The 9,566-nt window shown below is 42.8% G+C and overlaps 1 protein-coding gene across 1 annotated transcript; it reads left to right on the top strand.

Moving 5' to 3' along the window:
• The first annotated feature begins 2,595 nt into the window (after positions 1–2,595).
• Positions 2,596–8,463, top strand: LOC135573332 (actin, alpha cardiac muscle 1-like). The gene is made up of 8 exons (XM_065022351.1): positions 2,596–2,702; positions 4,258–4,409; positions 5,051–5,290; positions 5,474–5,558; positions 5,724–5,885; positions 6,288–6,479; positions 7,652–7,833; positions 8,062–8,463. Exons 2-8 carry the CDS (start codon positions 4,281–4,283, stop codon positions 8,203–8,205), a joined length of 1,134 nt encoding a protein of 377 aa, XP_064878423.1. The 5' UTR covers positions 2,596–2,702; positions 4,258–4,280; the 3' UTR covers positions 8,206–8,463.
• Positions 8,464–9,566: the final 1,103 nt, after the last annotated feature.

Below are 9,566 nucleotides of genomic sequence, written 5' to 3'. Positions count from 1 at the left end.
ATAGCTATGTTATTACCTCATACCCCTAAACAACGACTCAGTACTGGTACTCCCTGTATATAGCTATGTTATTACCTCATACCCCTAAACAACAACTCAGTACTGGTACTCCCTGTATATAGCCATGTTATTACCTCAAACCCCTAAACAACGACTTAGTACTGGTACCCCCTGTATATAGCTATGTTATTACGTCATAACCCTAAACAACGACTCAGTACTGGTACTCCCTGTATATAGCCATGTTATTACCTCATACCCCTAAACAACGACTTAGTACTGGTACTCCCTGTATATAGCCATGTTATTACCTCATACCCCTAAACAACGACTTAGTACTGGTACTCCCTGTATATAGCCATGTTATTACCTCATACCCCTAAACAACAACTCAGTACTGGTACCCCCTGTATATAGCCATGTTATTACCTCATACCCCTAAACAACGACTTAGTACTGGTACCTCCTGTATATAGCCATGTTATTACCTCATACCCCTAAACAACGACTTAGTACTGGTACCTCCTGTATATAGCTATGTTATTACCTCATACCCCTAAACAACGACTCAGTACTGGTACCCCCTGTATATAGCCATGTTATTACCTCATACCCCTAAACAACGACTTAGTACTGGTACCTCCTGTATATAGCCATGTTATTACCTCATACCCCTAAACAACGACTCAGTACTGGTACTCCCTGTATATAGCCATGTTATTACCTCATACCCCTAAACAACGACTTAGTACTGGTACCTCCTGTATATAGCCATGCTATCGTTTACTCCTTATTGTTATTTATTATTCACTGTGTATTCATTCCTCATATCCCCATTTCTATTATATAAAATAAACATCTGTATCTTTAAATCTACATCGTTGGAAAACAACCCGTAAGAATTTCACTGTTAGTCTATGAAGCATTTGACTAATAACATTTGATTTGATTTAATTCTAAAATAAAATGAACCTTACTACTTAACTGCAGCATAATTTAATGACCTTGCTACGCTAACAGTCTTATCCTATGTCAACCTATTAGTTAGTGTGTTAGTGTGGCTGCATTTACACAGGCAGCCCAATTCTGATATTTACCTAAATATTGGCAAAAGAGCCCAATTCTAAACTAACAATTGGCAAAAGTGATCTGATCTGTCAAAAGACCAATTAGTGGGTAAAGATCAGAATTCCTCCCTTGTTATAATTTGAATAGTCTCTTCTTCTGCCATCAACCATGTCGACTGTGGGTGAAATAGGCTACTGTTCCATGTGTATGGCTGGAAAGACAGACTATCATCTGATTCTGAATCTTGTCTTCTTGTCAGTAATTGAATAGCCACTGGGGGGCATCTAGGGATGTTTCAACCACCACATTCAGTAGAAGTGCTGTGGACGCCCCTCCTTCAACACCATTCAAACCATCACTTCCTTTTTGGTCATCTCCTTCTGAACAACTTCCTCTGGTCTGTGGTTGACATTAGACCTGGTAACCAGATTCATGCAACTGTGGTCAACGAGGGTCAGTATGGAATAGAGTCTGTTGTCACTGTGGTTTACCACTGTGTAAAGACTTACTTCATTGACAGGCTATGAGGACAATCATTTTACTGTAGGAACATCAGGGTTGGGATCAATTCAGACAGTTAATTGAAATTCCAATTTCCCTCATTGACATGACATAATTCAATTAACTTCATTGGAAGGAGTCAAGCCCAAGCCTGAGGGACACATTCTCTGGTCATTGAACACTAAGCAGTTGTAACTGTGTTGCTTCCTTCCCTAACCTTGTCCCAACCCGGACATGAAACAGGGACCCTCTGAACACATCAACAACCATCGTTCCACAAAGCCACAAACCTTGCAGAGGAAGGGATTCAACCACTTCAAGGTCTCAGAGTGAGTGACGTCTCTGTATTCAACACTAATAACGCGCACCGCTAACTAGCTAGCCATTTCACATCGGTTACACAGTCACCATAGATGTTTATTTTGGTTTGTTAAAGTATGTCCTACATTTATATTGGTTAAAACAGTCTTGTCATTGTATGTCTTTATATGACTATTGTCCACTCCCATTGCTACTGAGTCTCTGAAACGTCCTTTGAAGGCCTGGCGGGGGTTCCATAGAGGCTTTGCGTTGTCACTAGTCTCTGGTTGGTTGTCTGTATAACACTGTGTCTGAAATACAGATAGACAGACAGACAAAGGGCCATATCTCCATTATGACTGATGCACCAGACCTTATTTATAGTGGCCTCCAACATGCCTTTCTCTGCAGATGCATCATCAACCTGTCTTCCAGTTGTCCAACTATAGACCAGGGCTCCGCCAACCAGCTATAAATTATCAGAGGCCAAATGAGACTCTTGAGTGAGTGTGTGTGCACGTGTGTGTGTGTGTATGTGCACGTGTGTGTGTGTGTGTGTGTGCACGTGTGTGTGTGTGAGTGTGTGTGCACGTGTGTGTGTGTGTGTGTGTGAATGTGCATCTATGTGTGTGTGTTTGTGCTTTTAAGTTCCGCATTGGTTTGTAAGGGTGACAATGTCTCCTAAAAGGCCTGAGGTTTTGAAGGTATGTGATGGCATGGGTCCTGCGTATTCCTATTTAAATTCAGAGAGCAGGTGAGCCAGGCGCACTCTCCTCTCGTCTCTCTCTCTTTCAAGGGACTGTAACACATCGCCTCCTGTCCAGCTCTCCAGGGTAAGTCCTGCACACATGCAATTCTCTGTTTCAATGGGATTATGGGATTACCGTAATAGTAATTTATCTCATAGTATTACATTTACGTTAGTCATTTGGCAGACGCTATTCTCTCATCCAAAGCAATTTACGATCAGTGACTTTATCATAATTACCACACATGACTATGTAATCTATATGTATAATTTATACTTAAACACAGAACACACAGTAGGTTACAGGCATGTGTGGACCCCAGGAAGAGTAGCTGCTGCTTTTGCAACAAATACCAAATATGAGAGAAAAAGAGCCATTCAAGTATTTTCAGACAGATTATGTTAATATATAAGTGATCTCACAACCACATGGCTAACGTGGATAGGAAATGCAATACAAGTCCTTGCTTTAATAGATTTTTAAGAACTTCTTTTGACTGTGTTTTAGGCTGTTGGTTAGGACCAACACAGAAATACCTTTTAAGCACTTAAAGCGATTAAAATGTAACACTGTCCTCTTTATTGTACATTACAATAACATAACAGTTAGTCAATCAAATCATTGGTCAGTCAACTAAAAGTGAATTATGGGTCCAGCATGGCATATGAGAACAGCAACAAGAACAGCACAGACAGACAGCCGGACAGACGGACAGACGGACAGACGGACAGACGGACAGACGGACGGACAGACAGACAGACAGACAGACAGACAGACAGACAGACAGACAGACAGACAGACAGACAGACAGACAGACAGACAGACAGACAGACAGACAGACAGACAGACAGACAGACAGACAGACAGACAGACAGACAGACAGACAGACAGACAGACAGACAGACAGACAGACAGACAGACAGACAGACAGACAGAGACACTGCTACAGAATGAGACCACAGTGGGAAGGGCAGCTACTGTTAAAGACATGCTCCGGAACTTTGGCAACTATTAAGCCTTTTTTAAACCTCTCGCTTTGGGCTGGATGTGTCAATGTGTTGTTCATACATGCATAATCTATGAGCAGAATTAATGTTTTACATTAATTAGCCACAAAATCCCTAGTTTGAAAGCGACTGTTTTTCTGGAAGCTGTGTTTCTCCATTTTCCCTCCATTTTCCCCCATGTGAGCCAGCAACCTAGTAATTAAATGTAAACCAATGAGCTTCAGTCCCTCGCCACTTGAGTGACAGCTAGCAAGAGTCTCATCCTGCACGCACACAAGAGAGAGAGAGCGAGAGAGCAATGACATGGTGCACATATCTGCACATATGTGACGTAGTATGCAATTTTCAGGGAGCGTTACTTTCAGAACTACTGGCTAAAAAGTATACTCTTTAATGCGGTAATACCTTGTTTTGTTACTACCATATGCCATGTGTGAAACACATTGCACTCTGACACACCTGACAACTGGTCTGTTTGGTGTGTGTGTGTGTGTGTGTGTGTGTGTGTGTGTGTGTGTGTGTGTGTGTGTGTGTGTGTGTGTGTGTGTGTGTGTGTGTGTGTGTGTGTGTGTGTGTGTGTGTGTGTGTGTGTGTGTGCGCGCGCGTGCGTGCGTGCGTGCGTGTGTGTGTAGGCCTACAGTAACCGGACACAACCATGTGTGACGAAGAAGAGACAACAGCCTTGGTATGCGACAACGGCTCAGGACTGGTGAAGGCTGGCTTTGCCGGTGACGATGCCCCCAGGGCAGTGTTCCCCTCTATTGTGGGGCGCCCCCGTCATCAGGTCAGACCCCATCTTACTCTCCTCTACTACCCTTCCATGTCAATCAGAGGGGTCATTCCTGAAATAGAGCCGCAACACTATTGTTAGTCGGTCATTGCTCCTACAGTATGGCTAACCTGGGCTCAGATCTGTTTGTGCTCTTGCCAACTACATTGCTGTCATTACCAAACCAAACATGGCATGACGATGAGTGAAAAGGAGTTGGCATGATGGCACAACCAGACTGGCACTCAGACTACAGTACGGACAAGTTTCCTGAATCCAGATGAAGCCTAGACCTGGACCAACAAAAAAAAACACTTTCAATGGAGATTCTCTATTGAGCATACTTTTTTAGTTTAGTAGGTTTAATCTGGGTCTGGGAAACCAGACCGTGTGTCATGTGCAGATCAATATGTGTCTGTTTCTGTTCACGTTCACATCTGGACCACAGGAGGCTGCTGAGGGGAGAACGGCTCATAATAATGGCCGGAACGGAATAAACGGAATGGCATCAAACACCTGGAGACCATGTGTTTGGTGTATTTAATACCATTCCACTGATTCCACTCCAGTCATTACCACAAACCCGTCCTCCCAGCTGTGACCTGTACCTACTGTACATATGAATGAGCCTTGACTGTCTCTCTCTAACCCTGCAGGGTGTGATGGTGGGTATGGGTCAGAAGGACTCCTATGTAGGAGACGAGGCCCAGAGCAAGAGAGGTATCCTGACCCTCAAGTACCCCATTGAGCATGGCATCATCACTAACTGGGACGACATGGAGAAGATCTGGCATCACACCTTCTACAATGAGCTGCGTGTGGCCCCTGAAGAGCACCCCGTCCTGCTAACTGAGGCCCCCCTCAACCCCAAGGCCAACAGGGAGAAGATGACCCAGGTGGGTCACCTGCCTTAATTAATCCATTTACCTGGCTGGCAATCTTATGCTGTTTAGCATTACATCACAACTAATGTTGATTGATGATGTTCTTATATTTGCTTTATATTATTATTAGGTGCATTGCCAAATAATGGATTTATGAGCCTGTTTTCTAAAAGCGTGGGGTTTTCTTCCTGACAGATCATGTTTGAGACCTTCAATGTGCCAGCTATGTATGTGGCCATCCAGGCTGTGCTGTCTCTGTATGCCTCTGGTCGTACAACAGGTGAGTGCGCCTCCTAACCCAAAACCCAATAAGTGACGTATGGTACAGCGAATGCATACATTTTTAGAATGTTTGGCACCAGCAGGAATGAAAAACCCACAACCCTGGCATTGACCACTTTGATGCTCGTCAGTGTGTTTGTACTAATGTGTCTCACCTGTGCAGGTATTGTGCTGGACGCTGGTGATGGTGTGACCCACAACGTGCCCGTGTATGAGGGTTACGCCTTGCCCCACGCCATCATGAGACTGGACTTGGCTGGCAGAGACCTGACTGATTATCTGATGAAGATCCTCACTGAGAGAGGATACTCTTTCGTTACCACCGGTAACCATGGAGACCTTTTTAGATACAACCAAACTCATCTACAACTATATCAATATTGACAGAAATGTTTATTTTGTACCTTCTAACAGTATCATAAAAAATGTCACCTTTCACCCAGTTTATATGATGTGTCAACACCTGATTTGTTTTGTTTAATTGCATCTTGTCACCTTTGTTGATCTCTCATTATTTTACAGTGTATCCTATTGGCAAAATAGAGTAACTGCAATCCTTCATTATTTTCCTAGTGTAGTGACTGTGCCTGTAGAAGAGCCTGATCAGTGTAGTTAGATTTGACACATAGGTTAAGGTCCCCCTCTACAGTTACCGTTTCTTCCTTTATGCCTGTCCACGGTTGGCAACATGATCTCACAAACTCCATGCTATATTTGAATCCCACAGCTGAGAGAGAGATCGTGCGTGACATCAAGGAGAAGCTGTGCTACGTGGCTCTGGACTTTGAGAATGAGATGGCCACCGCTGCCTCCTCCTCCTCTCTGGAGAAGTCCTACGAGTTGCCCGACGGACAGGTCATCACCATCGGTAACGAGAGGTTCCGTTGCCCAGAGACCCTCTTCCAGCCCTCCTTCATCGGTCAGTACAAATTCTTACAACTTCACAATGTTCTATAGCCTGGTCCCAGATCAGTTTGTCTGAAGACAACACAAATAGATCTGGGACCAGGCTAGATATTCTGTGCTGTAGCACAAGTAATGTATTTAAGATCATGCAGGATAAGAGGAAGTAAAAGTCACCATATGGATCATTCATGAAGGATATTTATTGATATAATTTTCCAGAGAGTACTCTGTGTGTCAATATTTCATTGTCTATTATATCTTGCTTATGAAGTTTGTGGTTTGGTTTGATCCTCTCTTTTCCAACGGAGGCTTCACTACACATGACATGGCTCAGAATCCATTGCTCTGTTCCTTTATTCTCTTGCCCAAGACTGTTATCCCCATAGGTATGCAGTTCAGAATATGGGTGTAAAGACTGTTATCCCCATAGGTATGCAGTTCAGAATATGGGTGTAAAGACTGTTATCCCCATAGGTATGCAGTTCAGAATATGGGTGTAAAGACTGTTATCCCCATAGGTATGCAGTTCAGAATATGGGTGTAAAGACAGTTATCCCCATAGGTATGCAGTTCAGAATATGGGTGTAAAGACTGTTATCCCCATAGGTATGCAGTTCAGAATATGGGTGTAAAGACAGTTATCCCCATAGGTATGCAGATCAGAATACGGGTGTAAAGACTGTTATCCCCATAGGTATGCAGTTCAGAATATGGGTGTAAAGACTGTTATCCCCAAAGGTATGCAGTTCAGAATATGGGTGTAAAGACTGTTATCCCCATAGGTATGCAGTTCAGAATATGGGTGTAAAGACTGTTATCCCCATAGGTATGCAGTTCAGAATATGGGTGTAAAGACTGTTATCCCCATAGGTATGCAGTTCAGAATATGGGTGTAAAGACTGTTATCCCCATAGGTATGCAGTTCAGAATATGGGTGTAAAGACTGTTATCCCCATAGGTATGCAGTTCAGAATATGGGTGTAAAGACAGTTATCCCCATAGGTATGCAGATCAGAATACGGGTGTAAAGACTGTTATCCCCATAGGTATGCAGTTCAGAATATGGGTGTAAAGACTGTTATCCCCATAGGTATGCAGTTCAGAATATGGGTGTAAAGACTGTTATCCCCATAGGTATGCAGTTCAGAATATGGGTGTAAAGACTGTTATTTGTTATCCCCATAGGTATGGAGTCTGCTGGTATCCATGAGACCACATACAACGGCATCATGAAGTGCGACATTGACATCCGTAAGGACCTGTACGCCAACAACGTCTTGTCTGGCGGTACCACCATGTACCCTGGTATCGGTGACCGCATGCAGAAGGAAATCACAGCCCTGGCCCCCAGCACTATGAAAATCAAGGTATGTATAATATATGCATCTTATTCTCTTTGATAATTACATCCAGCTAACCTTACCACCATCCAATTACTGTGAGTCAATTATTTAACAGTGATGAACCTGAAAGTACTTTGAGGAAAAAGTTTCATAGTACCCTTGGTGAAGCAAAGTTTGATTAGTATAGACACTTGACTTTGCATAAAAACCCAACTTGACTCGGTCCTAACCGCTGACTATCGCTCCCTGTAGATGATTGCCCCCCCTGAGCGTAAATACTCAGTCTGGATCGGCGGCTCCATCCTGGCCTCCCTGTCTACCTTCCAGGCCATGTGGATCAGCAAAGACGAGTATGAGGAGGCCGGGCCCTCAATCGTCCACAGGAAGTGCTTCTAAATTACCCTCTCCTCCTATCTCGACTCTCTTCCTGCCCTAAAATCTTGGCTCTCTGTTTTTCTCATGTGTCTCTAATCCCCACAAACGACCCATTGTATTTGTTTACTGTTTGTGCAATCTGTATTATGGGTCATCGGACTGTCAGGATATTTACAAGCATTTCGCAACACCCGCAATAACATCTGCTAAACACGTGTATGTGACCAATAACATTTGATTTGATTTGATATTGCTAAATAAATGAATTCTGCCTTTTGACTTCCCTGTGCAGTTGCTTATGTGACCTTATGAAATGTAATATAATCAGGTTCATTAAAAGTAGTTTGACAAAAAATGACTTCTTCCAGGACAATTTTGCATAATCACAAGTCTACAGTGTTAATAGATGTCACAGGGCATGCAGAGTAACTGCATTTCCATTCCACTAATTAGACATTCTGGGATATGCTTATATATTATTTACACATATGACATTTGACATTTTCTGTTGAAAGCTTTTTCAAACATAGAAAAAAAATGCTAATATACTTCCATTATTATCTGAGTGGACTCCATACATTAACATTACAGCTACACATCAAATGAAGTGGTTTGGGTTTGATGTTTAGTTTGATGTAGATGAGGTCCCAGTTGAAATATACTGTAATGTGACGCAATGCCCACTGGGTGGCAGAAGTGAGTCTTTTCAGGGCGGTGAAGTCACTCGCTCAGACCCGTTCAATAAGCTCTTGGGTGTTGTTTGCACATTAGCTGTATGATGACAAACACAGTCAAATATGTTGCAGGCAACAGATACATCAACATACAGAGAATATTATTTCATCTGTACTACAGGTTAGATAATATTTGGAGCCACAGCCAAAATTTAGTAGCAGTGTAGACATGCACTGTCGTCTCCATCCTCCCAATATGAGAATAAGACATGCAATTGCAATCTAGGACAGAGGCGGTATGTACCATGGACCTTTCACTCTGCTACATGCTATATTTCCTGCTGAAAGGGGAATGGGAGTGTCTCGTCTGCTTCTTCACGTGGTACCAATCAGAGGGAGATTGCAGTATTACTGTCCAGGGAACACGAGAGCAACTTGATTATCTGACTTGGGTTACTTCTGAAATCCTGTTCCCTGTATAGTGCACCACTTTCGACAGTAGCTTAGTGCACTACTTTTGAGCAGCGTCAAAAGTAGTGCACTACAGTGAATTTGCACTTCTCCACAGAGATTTTTAATTTATACACATGAATACATTTGCAATTCTGTGTTGAAAACAGCATTTTACTACACCCACAATAACATCTGCTAAATATGTGTATGGGACCAATAACATTTTATTTGACTGTAATGTAAATTGTTTGATTG

Source organism: Oncorhynchus nerka, linkage group LG9a (assembly GCF_034236695.1).
Source record: "Oncorhynchus nerka isolate Pitt River linkage group LG9a, Oner_Uvic_2.0, whole genome shotgun sequence".
NCBI lineage: Eukaryota > Metazoa > Chordata > Actinopteri > Salmoniformes > Salmonidae > Oncorhynchus > Oncorhynchus nerka.
The sequence above is the reverse complement of the archived record's forward strand: the minus strand, read 5'-3'. Positions and strand labels throughout refer to the sequence as shown.

Bases quoted from the DNA above. Each gene is read 5' to 3' on its own strand.
- LOC135573332 (XM_065022351.1), top strand. From the start codon at position 4,281: ATGTGTGACGAAGAAGAGACAACAGCCTTGGTATGCGACAACGGCTCA. The intron at 5,559-5,723 runs GTGAGTGCGCCT...TCACCTGTGCAG, and splicing joins TGCCTCTGGTCGTACAACAG to GTATTGTGCTGGACGCTGGT. The intron at 7,834-8,061 runs GTATGTATAATA...CGCTCCCTGTAG, and splicing joins CCAGCACTATGAAAATCAAG to ATGATTGCCCCCCCTGAGCG.